This window comes from Ceratotherium simum, chromosome 3 (genome assembly GCF_057802395.1).
Source record: "Ceratotherium simum simum isolate JZ-2026a chromosome 3, ASM5780239v1, whole genome shotgun sequence".
Lineage (NCBI taxonomy): Eukaryota > Metazoa > Chordata > Mammalia > Perissodactyla > Rhinocerotidae > Ceratotherium > Ceratotherium simum.
The window spans coordinates 31,669,704-31,691,179 of record NC_141902.1 but is presented as its reverse complement, the minus strand read 5'-3'; the positions used below and the strand labels follow the sequence as shown (position 1 = coordinate 31,691,179).

General features: G+C 43.2%; 1 protein-coding gene across 1 annotated transcript in view; it reads left to right on the top strand.

The window, feature by feature from the left end:
* The window catches only part of RYR3 (ryanodine receptor 3), a 269,878-nt gene that overhangs the window by 32,748 nt on the left and 215,654 nt on the right, over window positions 1-21,476 (top strand). Inside the window, 5 exon segments of the mRNA XM_087429068.1 lie at window positions 146-281; window positions 2,410-2,505; window positions 4,237-4,355; window positions 10,784-10,917; window positions 12,724-12,965. Coding sequence (XP_087285194.1) covers window positions 146-281; window positions 2,410-2,505; window positions 4,237-4,355; window positions 10,784-10,917; window positions 12,724-12,965 — 727 coding nt within the window.

Genomic DNA, 21,476 nt, shown 5'->3' with positions numbered 1-21,476 from the left:
AAAGTTCAAACTGGCACCATGAAGGTTTGTTTGCATAGTAGCATTATCAGCTTAAAAAGGTGAATGACATGGGAGGGAAAAAAGCAAAATGGATTCCGCTTTCTTAATCAGGAATTTTTACTTTTTCCCCAACCTTCCTTCTCAGGGAATGTTGGCCCTGGTGTTAAACTGCATTGATCGCTTAAATATCTACAACAGCGTAGCACACTTTGCAGGGATTGCAAGGGAAGAGAGTGGCATGGCCTGGAAAGAAATTCTGAACCTTCTGTACAAATTGCTGGGTAAGTGCACACAGCCCTCTCCCTGGGAAGATTTCCAAAGGTGGTCTGTATGGGATTTCAACGGGGCAAACCAAGGTAGTCATCTAGCCTCAGTCCTTGGAAACCTTTTGTGAACCATCTGATTCTAACCCAGCCATTCGTTCTGTTGACTGTACTGTACTTCCCATACTTAGAGCAAGAAGTCAGCAGCACGTGGAAGCAGACGGTGATCAGTTTTGCCAAAACTACCTACGAAACCCTTGGCATCCCTTAGACTCTCTGAACCTCAAATCCTCCTCTTTAAAACGAGGGAACAAGACTAGAACATGTTTACAGTGCCCTCCAGTTCTAGACTTCTGACACCTAACTTTAAGGATGGTTACTCTCTTAAACTCTGTGTCTGTTCACTGTCCACTTGTTGGTCACTCAAGGCTCCTGCTGCGTTGGCCTATGATTTATTTCATTTTGGTGGAGGTAAAAAATTGGCAGAAGGTAAGGATGTTTGAGCAGTCAGCCTTTCTTCTCACAACACTGAGTGCACGGTGATGTTCTGGTGCCTGCTATAACCAGTGCCGCCACGTGGGCCCAGACCGCCGTGCTGTAGGAGGAAGACCTACGATAGGAGTATCACCCTATGCAAGAAGGTGGCCACCGGCGGTTGCTCAGACACGGTGACAAGGCAGCATTTTAGGGCTTTGCCCTGAAGCGTATGTCCCATTAGAGGAAGTCCACAGAAAGTTGAACAGGCCAGAGGGGAGCCCAGAAAAATCAGGTTGGATCCATTCTCAATGTTAAGGGTTAGGCTGATTGGACTGCCAGTGCACTATGGGACCTTGTAAAGTCCCTCCCAACTCTAATATTTTGTAATGATATTGTTCAACTCACTAGTATTACAACAGTAATAACTGATATTTGTTGAGCTCTGTGTGCCAAGCAGTAGAATATCTTTTTGATCCTCAGAGCAACCCTCTAAGGTGTGAGTACTATTACCATTTTCTTGATGAAGAAACTGATGCTTAGAAACACTCAAGGTCACACTTGTTGTAAATGGTGAAATTATGGCTTGAGCCCAGGCAGACTGACTCCAGAACTCCAAGCTTAACCCCCTTGCTGCAGGCGACCTAAAAAGCAATTTAGGAACTCAGACTGAATTCTGCCCTCCATTGAGTGTGGAGATACAAAGCAGAGGTTCTGAGGAAGACCTTTCCTTATCCAAATGCCTTACAAGCAGCTATAAAACCCCAGTCTTCGAAAACCAACAGCATGAAGAGCAAGCTACTTGAGCCAATCAGTTTCCATGGACTTGTTCCAGTGTTGCATCTGCAATACTGACCTATGGAGGGAAGGTTACTTGGTCTAGATTGGGGAAAACCCAATGACAGCACATTCTCTCCTCCCTTTGCAATATCATCAACCAGTGGGTCTCAAACCTGAGCAGTCACCAGAATCAGCTGGAGGGCTGGTTAAAACCCAGATGCTGGGCCCCTTCCCCAGAGTTTCTGATTCAGTAGATCTGAGATAAGGCCAGAGAATTTGCATTTCTAACAAGTTCTCAGGTGACACTGACATTCTGGTCCAGGGACCACAGTTTGGGAACCTCTGTCATATACTGATGTGTTTTAGATATTTTAGAGTTTCATGTTTAATTATTACTTACCTATTCATTTAACCAACCTGTCCACCTGTGTTCATTTTCTATTTGGATGCTTCCTTTAACAGTGAAAAAACAGCAAATCTCTAGCTAGGTTAGAAAACATTGCAAGGAATTGAGTTCTTAAGCCAATAACCAAGCAGATACTATTTTCTTGCTTATCACTTTCTGAGTCAGTTTTATTAATTTGTATGTTTATTGTCTCTTTATCCTACTTCATGAAGGCAGGGAATGTGCTGCCATCTTCCCATTGCTCTATTCCCAGTAACTAGACAGGTACCTGGTAAAGAGCAGATTCTCTGGAAACACTTGAGTGAATGCTAGATTTTTACTCTGCTAAATATAGAAACAGAGTTGCATTGAAGGGCCCAGGAGAGGAGGATCATCATTCAGTTCCTTTTAGTTGCTAAGCAGGTGAAGTGTTGAACAGCTTCCCAAGGTCTTATGCTCATCACTGTGCCCTTTAACCTACGTGATCAAACATGTCCTTGTTCGCAGCTGCGCTCATTCGTGGAAACAGAAACAATTGCGCTCAATTCTCCAATAACCTTGATTGGCTAATCAGCAAATTGGACAGACTAGAATCTTCCTCAGGTAAGAAATGACAGGAAACCACTGGAGAAGGTAGGGGTGTTTTTTCTTTCTGAAAAAAAGAAAACAATATTGAATCTCTGAACAATTCTTTTTTCCACTAGGTTGCAAACAATCCTCAAATAATTGCTTCAATTAAGAGGAATAAAGTCCTAAATCTTCCTAGCACCCCTATAACTTTATTTAAGAACTCTAAGCCAGACCAACAATCTCTCCTCTTCTGTTTCATTTTTCACTTTGTGCCTTCATCTTCATCCCCTGGTCTTTTCATTGCCTCCCACCCAGGGCCCTGGTCTCCTTCTAACTGCTCCTTGGACTCTTTTTTTCTGAGTTTCTAAACCCTCTCTGGACATGGTCCTCTTGACTATTTTGGTTAAAAGCAGACTGAAAGATGACAGTGGATTAAGAGGAAATGATGATCCTCCCACCCCCTGAATCACCCTAGACATCATATCTAGAGCCTTCTTGATGACTCACAGAGAATTTGACCAAGAGAGTGGTCATCATTGGTAAGTGACCGTGCAGTGAGGCTCAGCAGTTAGCTTCCTCAGAGATGAATGAACATGACAGGTGTGGGCCCCCCTCTGGGAAGCTGAAAGGTTTTGATGCTTTTTTCCTTGTCTCAAGGTGGCAGGAGCTTGAACAGACAAGCCAAGGGAAGGTTCCCCCAAGGACTGTCCACCTACACATATGTCTTCTTAAGCCTCTATTTTCTTTAGTGCCTCCTCCCATGGGCTAGATTACATTTCAGGATAATTTCTGAAAACCTTGAGAAAAATGGAATCAAGAGGAATTTTCTCAATAAAACCAGTGAAGATATTAGCCAACTACTTCCTGTGTGTTTTCATCATGGTGTTACCTTGTAGGTGCCAGGCTGCGGGGGGACCAGTTAGTTTTTCTTCAGCCTTCGCTTAATACAGAAAACCGTCCAGCGTGCCAAGAAAGGGGGCAAAGACAAATAATCTTTATTTACTGAGCTTATAGATTGTTCGATCCACTGGTGCATCTAAAATAAAAATAATTTCTGGGGAGGTTCCTAGAAAAAAAAATTTTTTTTTTTTTTTTGGTGAGGAAGATCAGCCTTGAGCTAACATCTGCCAATCCTCCTCTTTTTTGCTGAGGAAGACTGGCCCTGGGCTAACACCCATGCCCATCTTTCTCTACTTTATCTGGGATGCCGCCACAGCATGACTTGACAAGCGGTGCATCAGTGCGCGCCCAGGATCTGAACCGGTGAACCCCGGGCCACCGCAGCAGAGCACGCACACTTAACCACTTGCGCCACCGGGCCGGCCCCTAGAAAAATTTTTATTCAAGGAACACGCAGAGTATTTTCTAATTGCTTGAATGACGTTTAGAATTTATAGTAAACCAGGCATCTGTTTTTCTATCTGTTTTTCAATTAAGTATTACTTGACTTGATCAAATTAAGAATTCCATTTTACAGCTGCTTCTCTATATTTTGACGCAGAAGGATCATGTCTTTGTCCAGGAGGGAGATTGAGTTAGTGCTGAATAAAACTGACTCTCAATTACAGACTAGTTGGCCCCCAGATGCTCCTGAAGTCTACCAGAGATGACCGCATCTTTCTTCTGGCTGGAAATATTTAATAGAGTCAAAGAATCGATCATATTCTGTCCCCTCAGGATGGTCTTTTCACTTTCAGCTTTCTAAATTATAATCAGTTCTGCAGGTTATTCAATATCCAAATGATTTTTGTGGCTTTCATGTAGGTATCTTGGAAGTTTTGCACTGCATCCTGATTGAAAGCCCAGAAGCCTTAAATCTGATAGCAGAGGGCCACATCAAGTCCATCATCTCCCTGTTGGATAAGCACGGACGGAATCACAAGGTGAGTGTGGAGAGAAGAACCCAAACAGTGAGTGACTTTACCAGGCTTTCCCCCTCCCCGCCACTTAATAACCATCGTGTGCTATTGAGTGCGTTGACTACTCTCTTTCTTGGCTTTGATTTAAAACAAAAACCTTGGGAAACTAAGATTCTGAAAGACTCCTCCTTGCCTAGGAGCATACTCCAAGCTAGACAATCACACTGGATCTTGGATGGTCTCCATTGGTTTCCACCAGCTTCCCAAGACATGCTCGTCATCATTAGCCCTTAACACACAGCTGACTGTATGAGACACTCAGCTGGGCTCCATACAAGACCAGTTGCAGGACTCGCTGCCACCCGAGGGTCTAGGAGCTTAGTAGTGAAACAGCTAATACCAAGCTGTAGAAAGAAGGTATACAGAAATTAGATAAAAATAGTGTAGAAAGTCTTGGCACATGGTTATTAAATGAAATCAGATTTACCGTGAGTCAAAGCAAGTAAAGTAAATGAATCTGCATGAGCAACCAAGAAGACTGAAGCTGCAGGTCTCTCCCTTTGGTACAAAACAGGCATGTGACTTTGTGCCTCAATTGTTTCATCTGTAAAGTGGGGACAATGCCACCTCACTTACCAAAGTGGAATGCTAGACGTGTCAATATTTTGAGGTCTCTTATAGTTCTAACATCTCTATTTTTATGAAATTGTATCTCCAGGATGCAATGATTTATGGGGAAAGTGTATTAAAATACATTTTATCCTGACCCTTCACCCTCTGCCCCACACATGGGGGTTGCTGCACTGATTAATTAGTGAGCAGGCAGGTACTCCAGAGCTGAGGGGGTGTATTTCAAGAGCAGATGGTGTGATTGGACATGAGGGACAGCAGCTGGGCTCCTGCAGAGAGGAAAGAACTCAGTTTGGTCACTGGCCCTGTCTGCTCACAGTCATTTGGAGGTGCTGCACTTTGAGACATATCTCAGGGGGTCCAAGAGAGCAAGCCTCTGCTGCATTGCTTAGACAATATGTGTCTTCTTTAGAAAAAAAAAAAGCCGTGGTCCTTAGCATCTGCAAAATTGCTTGGCAAAGGATAGAAAGAAATACGTGCGGTCTGTAATTGCTTTCCCAAATATAGTAAATCAAAAGCAGGCATGAGGCTCCAGCTCCTCTATGTTCCAACATGTTCCTTCCTGTCTGCAAAGTGTAATAAGAATAATTGATAAGCACTCAAGTAACACATGGTCTGAGCCATGAACTACGTGCAGATAGCTCAAAAGAGGAGTCCTTTGACAGGAAAGCTGCTCTCGTGTCATTGTCCCAGGGGTTCTTTATGATCACACCACGTAACACACTTAATGTATAACCAGCTTTGTTATGGCTTCCTTCAGTCAAAAGCCGCCAAGCATTTAATGGATGTCGCTTGGCGGCAACTTGAGGATTATTCTGCCCATCTCACAGTTGAGAAAACTGAGGCCTACGAAGTTGAGGTACTTTGCTAGTAATCGATACCTGGTCTGCTATGTTATCTGAGTGTGCTAGCAGATAGTCTTTAATATTCTAGCGCCAAGAAATTCTGTTTGAGAAATTCTGGCAATGTTGTAAAAGTTCAGGCAACGTGATCTTGGTCCATAAAGAGTCCCCTCAAAGATATCCTCTTTTGTCTTTTGATAGATTTCTGGATAAAGGCTGGCTTGCCATGAATTCAGGTCCTCCCTTAGAGATTATTCAATTGGATAACTTTTATTTTCAAAGAGAAACCTGGTCTCAAATCATCACCAGGTGTATTTGTGGTAGCTTTGTAGAGAATGTGCTGAGTTTAGGCCAGACTTCCATTGTGACACTTTACCTTGGCTTAGAAAATAACAAGGTAATGTTTTCCTATCAAGGCTGCTCTGTTTTTCCAAGTCCTAGGTTGGTGTCTCTGTCCCATTCACTTAGTTTTCTATAAAGACAGCGATTCAAAATATACAGAATTTTATATTTTGCATAAGGCACCTCACAACTCCTCCAACAATGGTGACAGTAATAATGATGATGATGATGATGATGATGATGATTTATTTTGCCTTTGACAAATGCCAGCTGCTGTCCTCAGTGTTCACATGTATTTTTTTAGTCCTTGTTATGACCCCATGAAATAGCATTCTTATTGATTTCCACCTGATAGAGGCAGAAACAAGGCCTAGAATGGGCTCTGAAATGTTTACACGTTTGCCAGAGGCCACACAGCTAATTAATGACAGACGAGGACGAGAATTTAGGTCTCCCAACTCAACGTTTAATGTTCTTTCCTGTGTTTCTCAAGCTGTAGTCTGTGAACGTGTTCTTCAGGGCCCACATGTTGTGTGAGAATACGGTTCATTTTGTGTTCTTATTTTATAATTATCTAAATACAAAACTCTGTGCACTGAAAAATTTGCAATCAGAAAGCATTTTCATACAATAAGTTAGTGTTTCTCAACTGGAGTTTGAGGGTCTCTATGGGTCCATGAAGGTGATCTTCAGGGTCATGACCTTTTTCTTTTAAAAAAGGTTTGTACATGTGGTGGGTTTGAGAGACCCATTTCTGTTCCATGCCCCCTCCAATCACGTGCTTAGAACGGAGAGTATGTACAGTAGTGGCAGGTGTACCTCCCCGCCCTCTCCAAGATTTTTCAGTTGTTAGCTCTCTCCCTACCATGGAAAGCATTGCCTCTCATCTAAAGCCTGGTCAAATCTGAGGGCAAAAAGTTAGAGGGAAAGCATACAATCTCTGGAGTGAAAAGGACAGAAGTGGGGTGCACCGCCCACTCCCCATCTTCTGAATGCACTGTGCCCCTTGACCTCTCGGTGACTCAGCTCTTGCTGACCCCTCAGCATCTCCTCACTTCCTCTTTTTCCAGGACCCATCAAAATTCTATCTGCCCTTAAAAACTTAGTTCACATGCCACTCCCTCCATGAAGCTTTTCTGATTCCAGTTGGATGTGGTCTCCTCTCCTTGATCATTAGATGACTCACACTCTGTTACATGTGGTCCACTCTGCTTTTCATTGTAGTTATGTTCATATGTATATTTCTCTCACAGACTCCTTCCTGGCAGGGACCATCTTTGTAATCCCCATAGTGCCAAGCTCATATGTTATACGTAGCACACATTTAATACATGTTTGTTGATGATGAAATAAATAAATAAAAGAAATGAATGAGTGGAGCCAGAATCCCCTCCCATCTCATCTCATTTTGAATGGAGGGAAGCTCACATATAGGTACAGGACTTGTCTCATCCAACAGATGGCTTATTGGTCTTAAGAAACACACTTACATTTACGATGTTAGTAGCACTGATTTTATTGTTTAGTATAGAGAACAATTGTTAAAAATTATAACAGTCACCCTCTAATTTTCCTGTGGAGCAAACATCTAATAATAATAAAATACGCCCATTTTACTTGCCCGCCCAACCAACCTCACTCAAAACCTTTTCAGCGATGTCACAGGTAAATATTTTTTATTATCTTCTTTGTTTCACAAGGATTTGGAGCCACCTAGGAGAAAAATATATGATAAAATAGTAATATCATTGGTCCCGAGAAAATATAAACAGAATTGAATGTTTGGCCTGGGTTGGTGGGGAGAGAGAGCCCAGCAAGCACACCATTAACCCCCACACGGTTGCTACAATAGCCCCATAAAGTCAGCTCTGAGCTCCCAGGCAGCCATGGTGATATAGAAACGTTCCCAACACCCAGTTCACATCTACAGGGAGAATAAAATCTGGTCCTCGGGGGCTGTAAAGCACTCATTTTTCAAATATAGGACTTGATATAAAAATCACAGAATAAGTACATTTAGCATTTTTTTATAAAGTTGTTTTTATAGATAAAAGTTGAGGACAAAATGCAACATCCAAGTGATGTTTCCATGGATATGCAATAGGTAATTTTTATCTTTAAAGGAGAATTCCCATATAAGCCTGTGTTTGGGGTAGAGACTAGTGGAAATAAAAGCAAAAAAAGGGATCTTGATTGAAATATGGTGTCAGTGATGAAAATGCTTACAACCAGAGGCGAATGAACTGCACAGAATGGGCCAGGGAAATTCTCAAGTTGGGCCAGTGTACAGATTAGAGGAGCCGAACTCTCGTGACAGACAATCCCAGATTCTCACAGTGAAGGTTTGTTTTTGCTCACATTACCCACAGTCTGAGGCCAGTCAGTAGGAGGGCTCCATTCTGTTTGGTCATTCACAGGTTCCTTCCATCTAGTGTCTCCACCAGACCCCACAGCAGGGCTTCACAGACTGTAATTTGCTTATGAATCTCCTGGGCATGTGTTTAAATGAAAGATCTGATCTGATCTGTCTAGGGGAGGTGAGGGTCTGAATATCTGGACTCTAGCAGGTTCCTAGGTGTTACCAGCGCTGCTGGATCACACTTGGAGTAAGGAGACCCTTGGGCTTTGTAATCCTTCCTTGGATCGCTACATCCAGCTGGAGAGAGAGAATGCAGGGAGGACTGTGCAGGAGGTTTCCCGAGGCCAGGCCTGGAAGTGTCCACCCACTTTCCATTGGCCTAAACTCAGTCACATGACCCCACATAACTACAACAGAGGCTGGGAAGTGTAGCCTGTGTGTGTGCTTAGGACGAGGAAATTGAGTCTGGTGACCACTTGGCAGTACCTGCCGCAGCCAGCCATGCATCCCAGAGGTGGCTGAGATACTCTGTCTCCATTAAAGTAAGATGACCTCTAGGCACAATGCCTGTGTGTCCCCCATAGTAGGCTGGCTCTGTCTACATTCCCTTTACTTTCAACAGAACCCGTTTAAACTTTTTTTAGGAAGTTTGACCTCATTCCTCCATTTTACCCAAAGAAATACCTTCTAAAACAAAGCCTGAACCATGCCAGTGTGATTCTTTATGGCACCATTTATTTATAGGTGAGGCACTACACTACTGGGCTGTGTACTTTTTAGAGGGCACTTGTTCTCCCTGCGGTTCCTATTGTATGTGGATTAAGCTCTGCCTTCCTCTGGCTGTACCAGCGAGGCTCCTACAGCCTTCATTCCAAGGCAAACCGATGAAAATGTGTGATAGGCTGGAGGATAAGTATTTAATTTCCTGGCCATCTATGGCTCTTTTCTTAGAGTGAGAAATTATCTTCTGGATTTCCAGTTCCGTAGTCGATATGTTTCATGGAGTGATAATGGTAAGAGTCCTCCATAAAACCGCCTTTGGGATTCTTTTCTGCTTGTCCCATAAATGTGCTTTGTATTTATCTGGAACAAAGTTGACATTCAGGGAGTCAGGTAGAAAATTGGTTTGTGAGAATTATGGATACAAATGCCATCAACAACCTGAAGCCATCCAACCCCACTAAGCATCGAGTCTTCTGTGGCCACTTTGAAAGACTGAATTGTCGCTGCCTCCTCCCTGCCAGTGCAGCCTGCAACAATCCTGGCTATTATTTATCGACTGCTGTTTGCACATTCTTCTGGGTAGGGGAGAGGGGAGAGCAGTGCCTGGCCCGGCACAGTTTGTTCTACCGTGATAGGAACACAGAATCTGAATGAAAGAGGATGCAGCACAATGAGACAGGGCAGATGAGAGGCCAGCACGCAGTGAAGGCAGCCAGCGGCTGTTCCCACTTCCCAGACAGCTGGAAGTAAGCGGCTTAGTGACTGGTTTATATATGAAGGGGTCAGCTGGGCTCTTGTAGGTTTACCTTCACTCTAGAGGGGAGAAGGAGAGCAGGTGACATGTTTTTGAATATGGATTTCTAGGAATATAAGGGTATTCTAGCGAGTTTTGATGATATCACAGCAAGAGACCCAAGAACCAGAAGCCACCCTGCTGTCACCTCTGCCCCTCCCACATGAGGTTCCCACCTGCTACATGCTAGCGACCTTAGCCAAATGGGATCTGAGTGCCTTTCATGGAGAACTGTGCAGTGCCTACTGATCCTGGTGCAGAGGCCGTCAAGGCCGGCGGGGAGCACAAGCTTCAGCTTGAGGCCAATGGAGGGCCTTCTAGTCCTCCCCCTGCTCATGCATGACTCCGACAGAGAGAGTTGTGCCTGGATTTTGTGCCCTGGGTGCTTTATCTCACCCTGGTCCTGGCCCTGGCCGTGGCTGGGATATTATCATAGACTCCAGAGGTCAGACTCTTACCCACTTCAACAAAGCAATGACCAGAGGTGACATGCATAGTTTGGAGGGAAGGGTCACAAGACTGGGGCAGGGGGCCTAGAAAGGAGCCCAGCTCCATTTTCCCAAGAAGCAGCAGGCTCGGGGGCATCACTCACTCATGGGCCTGGAAAGGGAGATGCACCTTCCTTGACTCAGAAGAGGTCCTCCAACCTGTCACCTCCTTGACCCTTCACAAGGCCCACTTCCTTCACATGTCGTGGCTATCAGGTCCTGCCCACCATGCCCTCCTGGAGGTGCTAAAGTTTGGTGGGTATGTCCTGCTGCAGGTTCTGGATGTGCTGTGCTCCCTCTGTCTCTGCAATGGAGTTGCAGTGAGAGCCAATCAGAATCTGATCTGTGACAACTTGCTGCCCCGGAGAAACCTGCTCCTGCAGACACGGCTGATTAACGACGTGACAAGGTAAGGCCACCACCATCATTCCAAAGTGCCCATCCTGTCTCCAGACAGGAAAGGAAGACGGCTGATCTGAACTCCAAAGCTGCCCATCCATCATTTCCATGGCAATGCAGGCACATATGACGAGACCAGGCAAATGTGTACTTCTTTACGGCCTCGTACTCCAACGCTGTAGCAGAATTTGTCAAGCTTTTCCCCTGACATGGCCAAGGGGGGAGTACATGTACTCCCTGAGGGCTGAAGAATTTGCCCTGAAGTAGCCTACCATGTTTTTTCTTACACATTAATGCAGATCTTGTACCTTCTTCATAACATATTCATTTTTATTTTGATATCCCAAATTTTTTTTCTGAAAATCTCTTATAGAATAGATGTCCCATGTTGATACCATGGTTTCTTGTATCCTCTATACCTGGCCACTACCCCAGGACCATCTGTGAAGGCCTGGATGAAGAGCATGGGTGCCTGCAGAACCCCATCCTGCTAGTCCACCCATGCAGCCACACGTGAGTCGTGTGAACCCACCAGGCCTGGACTAGGCAGGCCTGAGGTTCTTCAGCGCCGTTCCACCTAGGCCCACACCCTAATCTACAGTGTGAGAAAAGAACTTCCCCTCTTTAGTGTAGAGCAGCCCACAGACCCAAGCCTTCCACCCAAACTTTCTATCTTCTTGGTGCCAGCCTGGTTTTTCCCTGCCCACCCAAAATGGAACCCAGCCCAAGCCCGGAACAGTAGACCTCTAAGAAGAGGATTCTAGCCAGAAAACCTCCACATGGTTTGTCCCAAGCTTTTAACCATTCTGCTGAGTACATTAAAACCTCCGGCCCTTAGCAACGTTGCCTAACAGTGACTTCTCTCCACTCCGCCTTTTTCTGTCATCTAGGTTGAATTTTATTTTTTTTTCAGCTTTATTGGGATATAATGGACAAACAGAATTGTAAGATATTTAAAGTATACAACTTGATGATTTGATATATATATGCATTGTGAAAGGATTCCCCCATCGAGTTAATGAACACATCCATCACCTCACCTATTTACCTTTTTTTTTTTTTGGTGAAAACATTTACGTTCTACTCTCTTTGCAAATCTCAGTCATACAATACAGTGTTATCACTATAGTCACCATGTTATACATTAGATCCTCAAACCTTATTCATCTTATAAGTGAAAATTTATACCCTTTGACCAACCTCTCCCCATGTCCCGCCTGCCTTCCCAGGCCCTGGCAACTACTTTTCTACTCTGTTTCTATGAGTTCAACATTTTTTTTTTTACATTCCACATATAAGTGATATCATGTAGTATTTGTCTTTCTCTGTCTGACTTATTTCTAATCATGACTTCTTAATGCTTTCAAGAGGCCATTATTATTATTAATGCTTAGATGATAAAGCTGCTGTTATGAAAATGGGGTGCTTAACGAATTTATCAGCAGAACTCAAGTAAATAATTTCTTTCACTTACAGAAAGAAACAAAGGTTTGTAGTCAAGCAACTCTGTATGATGTTTTCAGTGTCTTTACCCATGGTTGGCACTCAATAAATGTTGGTTGCCTTGAATGGAATACTTAAAAAGACATCCTTTATATTTTATAATGGAATTAATGTTGTCCTGACACCTCCTGACACCTAAGAACTTGATCAAATGTTGAAGGCTCAAAGCTTTTTCTACTTTAGAACAATACGAAAAACACAAAATGCTGTTGCTCTTGGTTTAATTGAGCCAGTGCTTCCTAAGGTCTGGTTCAACCTGCTTTCTCACTTCTTAAGAGTCTATAGATGCCACATGTCCCATGTTTAATTTCAGTATTCGACCAAACATCTTTCTGGGAGTCGCTGAGGGCTCAGCGCAGTACAAGAAGTGGTACTTCGAGCTAATTATCGACCAGGTGGACCCCTTCCTAACAGCAGAGCCCACACACCTGCGGGTGGGCTGGGCCTCTTCCTCAGGCTATGCTCCATACCCTGGAGGTGGAGAAGGATGGGGAGGCAACGGTGTTGGCGATGACCTGTACTCCTATGGCTTCGATGGGCTTCACCTTTGGTCAGGTGAGTACCTTGCCAAAGCTTGGCCCCTTATCTCTCACTGGGGATGATTGAGACTCAAATTGTTCAAGCTGAAATGGTCACATTCTGTTGAAATGATATAGACTCAAGAGTCTCAACTAATTAGATGGTTAGGTGGGAAGGCATCGGATCTGAAATGAGACTTCCTACATTGAAACCATGGCTTGGGCTCTTCTAGCTGCATGACCCAATACGGATCACTTAACTTTCTCAAGCTCAGTGTCTGTATCTGTGCAATCCTTATTGCACAGGATTGTCAAATAAGGGAAGGAGAAGGAGACTCAGCATTTATTTACTGGGCAGTGAGCTACATACCTTTTGTACGTTTTTTCCTCTCATTTTATCCAAACAATGCCCTCTTAAGCTACATAATATTAACCTTATGTTACAGACTTGGAAACTGAGTCATAAAGATGCTCAAGTAGTATATTCACAATCACACTGGGAAGAATCCAGATCTGACTACAAGTCCGTCATCTTGTCAATGGAGCATGTTGCTTCATGATACACTTTATAAAATGTCTGGATCTGTACCTGACACATGATAGATGCTCATCTCTTAAAAAGAATCCAAAGCTTCCTTTTTTGAGATAAACATTGAAGTTTTGCCCAAGCATGTCCATGGCCTGTGCCTGTGGAAGAATTGGTTGGCTTCTGCCTGAGTGAAAATACAAGACTAACTCTCAAGATTTCACCCAGAACAAAAGCTCTGCCTCTCCTGTCTGTTGTCCACAACACATCTTATCTGTATCTTTTGTAAGGCTGCAATTGGAGACATTGTGTCCCTCATAGAAATCCCTTACGTAAGCATTGTGCTGCGTGCCTCTTACGTAAGGCACCATGACACACATTCTTTCTTAAATCCAATATGAGGGAAAGTAGTTTGTCTCTACAAGACAAACCTATATATTTTCTTTTCTAACTGGGAGCTACCCATCCGTTTTCCATCTTCCCTTAGCCTTCAGTCTAAAACCGTTAGCTCAGATCCTGATGACATGCTTCTTACAGTTGGTCTTTATTTTCAATTGGCCAATATGTTTCTTAAAATTTTTTGTACTGTTTCACATTCAGTGTAAACATTTTTAAACTTTTAGGAATGGGGTAAACTTGTTTATATACTTATTTATCCTGGGTCATTTGTAGGAAGAAAGAGAAGGTCTCTGTCCATGTTTTGTGTGTCCCAGAGGCAACATGGTACAGACAAAAGCAGATGCAAAATGGCAGGATGATGGGTTAGAGTGAGTGAGAGTCTCGTCTTGTTCTCTTATCCTCCGATCTTAACCTTCTCTAATTCTGTCTTCTTGGGGGGTGGTAGTGGATCTTCCCTTCCTGGTTCTCAGAGTGCCATGGTGGGGCCACTGGCTCTGTGGCTATACAGTAGTCACCTTAAGCTTAGGTTATCATCAGATGTCATTAGGATCTAGAAAGCTATCTCTGGGATGTGATTTGAGAAGAAAGAATCATTATGCTCGTGCACATCTACAGCTCCTGGGTGTGGTAGGGTCGCATCCGTGAGGGAATGAATAGGATTGATTTGAGAAAAGTCATTACCCCACTGCCTGCTGATTGCTGCTCATCTCTCACCATCTTGTCACCATATCCCAAGAGTGTTCTCTAGATCCCAGGCTGCACCTGAAGAGAAGTCTGCCTGGGGATTGGTTACAGAAATAGGCAGTACACCTAGACCCTTGGATGAAGCAAAGTGGACCCTTGTTTCAAAGAGAACTAACCATTCTCAAAGGGAAAAATTACCTCAGTCTTTTCCAGACTTTGCAGCACTGCACGGGACACTTAGGGTATCTGCAAAATTTGAGAAATGAGTACATCAGTGAGTCAGGAGGCAAAGAACCCACTCATCGTGTGTCCAGCAAGGACTACCATCTGTGCATTTCAGGACCTGAACGTCTGTCTAATTGAGTATCATTCCAGGAGCAGACAGTGCACAGGCGTGTGCAGTGCTCCCCTCATCCCTCTTGTCCTATCTCTTCTAAAGACTAGGAAGCTGGATGTGCCGACCCACACCAGTCATCACTAGCAATGGATCTTATGATTGAAGATAGGGGAAGGGGGCTTGAGACTCAGCTTTTCAAAAGCTGATTGTGGCTCTCTGAACATTACCCACACTTAGTAATATAATGCCATATAGGTGCAGTCAGGGGACTCCAGCCGTCAGTCCTCAGCACCTGATAAGATGTGGAGAAACTGATGTCTACAAGATTTAAACCTTTCGTGCTCACTAAAACACAAATCTTCCTTGGGCCTGGGCATCATTCTGAGTTCTCCAACAAGCACACAGGGAACATCTATCTTGCAGAAGGCACTGCAGGTAAATATGTCAGTGTGTGCTTCAACTGAAGAAATAAGGTTTCTGTTAATGACTCCCACCAGGACAGCAGTGAATTTCAGACTATCTGATGAAAGGGTAATTGTCTGCTGAAGAAATGAAATGGAAATGACACTCTGACTTACCTACTATAGGAGGGAATGGAAGGTGGCTAGAAGACAAATTCCAAATTGGTCCTGACATTTTTTTCCTTTTCCTTGGGATGTAAATGCCCAGGACCATTAACTTTAAACTTATCTACTACGTGCATAAATTAAGCCACCGCCTTGAACTGGTCTTTAATGCACAGTACATGCTGCAGTCCTTGGAAAGAATCGCAGTGCCCCTAATGCTCTGTCAATGGAAAAAGTCGAGAAGAAACAGCGTGACTTTGGAGTTATGCCTGATTATGAATCCCAACTCCTCCACCTACTGGGTTTTTGACACTGGGCAAATTACTTAACGTCTCAGAGACTCGTTTTCTTCTGATAAAATGAAGATGACATAAGGCTCTTATGAAATTTAAGTGAGATAAGGGAGCTGAACTTCTTGACACACACTAGATACTCAGTAAATATGATTTCCCTTCCCTCATTGTCTGTGAAGTCCACTGTAAGACCAAGTCCAGATTTCTGGGTACCTCACTGGAGACCATGACAACAGTCTCATCAGAAGGGAATAAAGATCCCAGGTTCCATGTTGAATGGGAAAGGAAGTTTCAAAGTGACATCCTGGGAGTCTGAATGAGCTTTTTCTCTGTGTAGGGAGAGGGCAGCCTTAATAGGTCTTTTTAGTCACCGAAGCCTATGAAGTCACTTTCAAGCATCAGCTGTAGAAATATGCCCAGTCTCAACCTTGCCCCACCCTCCCTAGAGAGTCCTGAGTCAGCTCAGCCACTGTGATTCTCTTTTTGGAGGAATGGCTCTTTTCTTGGCGTGGCATCACCTTCCCTTTCCTGACATAGCCTTCATGTAGCCTTCCAGAACTGCAGTTGGGGGTGAATTTGGCTCAGAGCAGCCTGTAGTATGTTACTGGCTGGGGAGCAGTTTCACAGGAGACAATCACAGCTGTTCTTCCCTTTTAACAACTGTTTCCCTTGAGGAATTGGAATAAGTAGAGGAACTCACTTTCCCAAGAGATAAGAGATACGAGAAATGAATGAATGAAATAAATTTGTGTTTCCTGATTTGTTGTGACTTCTCATCAAGATCATTTAGCTCTGCAGTCAAATTTGTATGAGGGGGTCTTTACCTGTCTTGCTACTGAGATGAGTCCCAGAGTATTGGTTCATCTATCGGAACACATCCCACTGTGACTCAGACCTCTCCAACCCCAGTGCCCTGTGGAGAGGACCCAAGGAGTAGCTGTAGAACACCAGCTTTTTTATGTATTGGGGTCTTCTCTCTTTCCAAATGCCTAAGTGTTTGTGTTTATGTTATAATGCCAAACTTTGCGGTGTCTGGGGCGATGGAAATGCTGAGCATCAGTGTTTCCAGTCGCCTACATTACTCATCAGAAGAGACTAAATCCCACAGTAAAATATCCTTGGGTTAATTTGAAGATGTGCCGCATAGGATAAAGTGGCTTTTTCCTTTATCTTAAAATGCTAGGTTTGGAATGGCCTTTCTGAGCTTCCTTCAGGTGGGGCTGAGCCTCTAAGTCAGGGGAGGTTTCTTCAGACCAGCGGAGGCCACGGGACTTCCCTGCCTGTCTCAGTGGGTGGTCTCTAGGATTACTCAGAGTTCCTAATATCTTGAAAAGCAGTTGAGGCAATTTAGAAAAACTCTCTAGAACAACTTTGCTTTGCCTTTCTACAGTATCTCATTTCTCTTGGTTGTTCTAAAAGGGTCAAATAAGTTAAAGATATTTGAAAGTAACTATTTTTGAGAACTATTTTTCAATAAAGGGATTTATTGATTTCAATAACTCAATATAGTGATTTTTCAAATCACTTTCTAGACTCAGCTCCAATCCTCCATATTGTTATTTCTTCCTAATATTACAAAAGATGTAAGCTTGCCAGAACACTGTAGGAATATTATCTACTGTTAGCCTAGTAGTTAAAGTTTCTGGAGTTACAAAAACAAAAATACTAATAATGGCGTTTATTGTGGGTTACAAAGTGTCAGGCGCTCTTCATGGAATAATTCATTCAAAACTCACAACCACCCCACGACATTATTATTTTCATTTGAGAGATGAGCAAACTTGAGTCCACAAAGGTAAGTGACTTGCCCAAGGTCATACAGGAAGCGACAGAGCCAGGACTCAAGCCCGGGGAGTCTGGCTCTAGAAACACCCCTGTACTACCTCTTGAGTGGTGCTCAGGACATCAGTCATTTGTTTCATCAAAATCATAGAAATGATCATAGGAATAACAATGGTACCTTACAAACAACTCTGGATAGCATCACTGTGAGCGTTACTATACCCATTTTATAGACGTAGAAGCTGATTTTCTAGTAACATCACAAGTCTAGGTTCATGTAGCAGATAAAGACTTAGGATTTGAACTCATCCCTCTGAGACTCCAAAACCACTCCCCACTCCCCACTCCCCACTCCCACCCCCACCCCCACCCCGCATGCCACCTCATCACAGAGCAATTGGAAAGACTTAAGTATCTTGTTTAAATGAGGGTGCAGGACCCTTCTGAGTCATTTGGAGCCTTGAAAGCCCTCACTAGGCTAGAGCTTCCTCTAGATGGAAACGGATTTATAAAACAGAGCGTACAAAAGCAATCTCACAATTCTGTGGTTTTCTAGTTTCAAAATCTTCACACTACTCACATTAAAACTAGATATACCTTATCAGATGACCTTTTACAACCTGAATATTATATGAAATGGACTCTTTTATTCAAATAGACTTCCCATTACATTACTCTAAATACTTGCTAAGTATATGTTTCCTATCCAGTGAAAATCAACAGTCTCCCTTTAGTTTCTAGATAATATTGGTCCCAACTCTGTACTCTCTAGTGTGTATGTTTTAAAAATAGGCTCAGACTATGATTTCAATTCGCCTATAGATGATCTTAGCAAGTGTTCCCACAGCAACTTCTATTTGGCGCCCATTTTCTTAGAGTAAGGAAGGAAAAGGCAGTGTCATTCACCACAAGGACATAACTGCTTGTCCTGGTAGTGGTTTTCAACCAAGAGAGCGAGCCAAACAGAAGAGAGTCTCCCAGACATCGTTCCTCAGGAAGGCACTTGGAAACTCTGGCGTATTGAGGCTAAATAAAGCTCAGAGCTCGGCCTGTGATGGCATCAAAGCACTGCTATAGATGAAGAGCATCCCTCATGAAAGCTGCTCTTCATCTTAACCGGCCGAGGCTCAGACTGGCATAGAAGCCAACAGTGAACTCTGAGACGGTGGGAAGAGAGGGCCTGGGAGTCACAATTCAAACTATCAGTTTTGTCCTAGTTGATACAAGTCTCAGAAAGGTGAAGATCCTTCTAATTTGTATTTTTATCCAGTAAGAATTTAGATACTTAGCATTTCCAATTATTGCCTGGTTTCCCAGATTCACAAAAATCTCTTGGGATTTGTTCAAATGACTACAGTAATATTTTCCAGAAGTTAAACTAATTGAAAAAGAAACAATTGAAGCCGGAAAGATTGATTTTTAATGGGAAGATAAGAAATCTTAAGAATGAGACAATTATAGTAAGGTTTGCTGAGTTTCAATATCATAGATTCTTTTCATAACAGCCTTGAATATGATCAGGAAGAAACGATTCTGGGACCTGGGTCTCTAAACTCCGTGAAAAGAGCTAAGAGTATTCAATCTCCTCAAATGGATAAATTGGAAAGTGTCAAACCTACATACACTTCGAGTTTGGCTTAAATTTGTTTTGTTTTAAATAATGTTGACTGTAGGTCCTAGAATGAGGAACGTGTTCCTCATTCTCAGTCATCAAACAACGTATAAAGTTACACAAACAGATCCTGAGGCCGTGCCAGGCTAATTTGCCAGTGTGCACTGAGTGTATGATGTATTGTTGCACTGTTGCGGTGCAGGTGGTCCAGGTTCTGTGTTCTAGTCGAGCTTTATGCCCACCACGTCTCCTCATCAAGCCCCCATCAATCCCAGCCTTCCCCGGCTGCACATTCCAGCTTCACCAGACTCTAGCCATTCTGCAAATATGTCATACTCTCCTTTTGCATAAGCTATTCCTTTGTCTGGAATGTTCTTTTCTTTCTCATTTTTCTAGTGAAACTTTCATTCTTCAAGTCAACTTGTCCCACGCCCCCAAGCCAACTTGACATCCTCTACCTCAAGAAGGCACCTCCTTCATTCCAACACTTATAGTGAACTGTAATTCTTTATTTGCATGTTTATTTCCCACCAGACTATGGACTTCTTATGGGCAGGAGCTGGGTCTTCTGTCTTAGATCCCCAGTCTCAAGCACAGTGTTCGGCACAGTGTAGAGCCTCATTACTGTTTGTGGAAGGGTAGGGGGGAATACAATATGGTTTTCTCAATTACCCCAAAAAACCATAAAGAGGTATCTAATATATTTTTTTTATTAAGGGAAATGTAGTGGTTTCCCTATTTTAAAATCCACTACTTATTTTAAAATCTGTTATTAGAATAGCAGTAACCACTGAAAACATTAAATAATGAAAACGAAATAGTTTCTACGTGGACATTAGAAATATTACGTAGCATAGATATATGTACACAATTTATAAACAACTCACCCATCATAAGGAGATTTTTTTTTTAATTGCCTTTTCATGGCATATTATGAAGCCATTAAAATCCAGTTTCTAATGGCTATTTCATTATACAATAAAATGTTTGTCATGTGATAAGTAGAAAAAACAAGTTACTAAACCTATGATATCCCAGTTTAGATGAGAAGTGTATATTTATAGGAAAGAATAGAAAATTTTTTTTTTTGGTGAGGAAGATTAGCCCTGAGCTAACATCCACTGCCAATCCTCCTCTTTTTGCTGAGGAAGATTGGCCCTGGGCTAACATCCGTGCCCGTCTTCCTCCACTTTATATCAGACACCACCACGGCATGGCTTGACGCACTGGCTTGACAAGCGGTGCGTCGGTGCGCGCCCGGCATCCGAAACTGTGAACCCCGGGGCGCCGCAGCGGAGCGTGCGAACTTAACCGCTACACAACCGGCCCAGCCCCTAGAAGCATTTTCTGAGTTACGTGTTTTCCCTGTGTATACTTTTCCATATATACGATGAACATTTATAATGAATGTGTATTACTTCTGTAATCAAGAAATAAGATAAATTTTATAAATTTTTTTGCCTGAAACCTCACTTTAATACCCAACTTCTGCCCATTCATTGCTGTCTTCCCAACAGAACTGTAAACCTGATAGGGGGGTGGGGGGAGTGGTTATGATAATTTACTTTGAGAACTTTCAGAATAGGATGGTTTGACATATAAACTGAGAGGTGAGTTTCTCGCTAAGTTAGGCCAGGAAGTGACAGAGCATCTCATGAAACAGATACGCAACAACAAGAGAAGTCACCTATACAGGGTATAACTGACGGTGTGTTTTCCTGCCTGTCTGAAGAAACAAAATCCTTTAAAACAAACAAGCGAACTGTGCTGCACAGTTTCATGGCAGATGGCCTTGCTGTTCTTCACTTTGATGGCTCCCGCGTCCAGTGCTAAAGCGGCCGTAGCTCTACCCCGTGAGGGCTTTCATGGCTCCAAATGATTTGGAAGTGTCCTGCACCCACATTTAAACACGATGTCTGTCCTCCCAAGTGCTCTGTGATAAGATGGAATGGGAGTGGGTGTGGAGAGGTGTCTTGGAGTCACAGAGGGCTGACTTTAAATCCCAAGTCTTTACCTGCTACATGAACCTGGACCTGTGATTTTACTAGAGGCTCAGCTTCTACATCTGAAAAGTGGGTACAGTGATGCCCACAACGATGCTGTCAGGAGTTGTTTGTAAGGTACCATTATTATTCCTATTTGATTTTGATGAAACGATTGATGTCCTATGTACCACTCAACAGGCAGTAAAGGGTGTTTCTAGAGCCAGACTCCCTGGGCTTGAGTCCTGGCTCTGTCACTTCCTAACTGTGTGACCTTGGGCAAGTCACTTACCTCGTGGACTCAAGTTTCCTCATTTGTCAAGTGAAAATAACAATGTCGTGGGGTGATTGTGAGTTTGGAATGAAT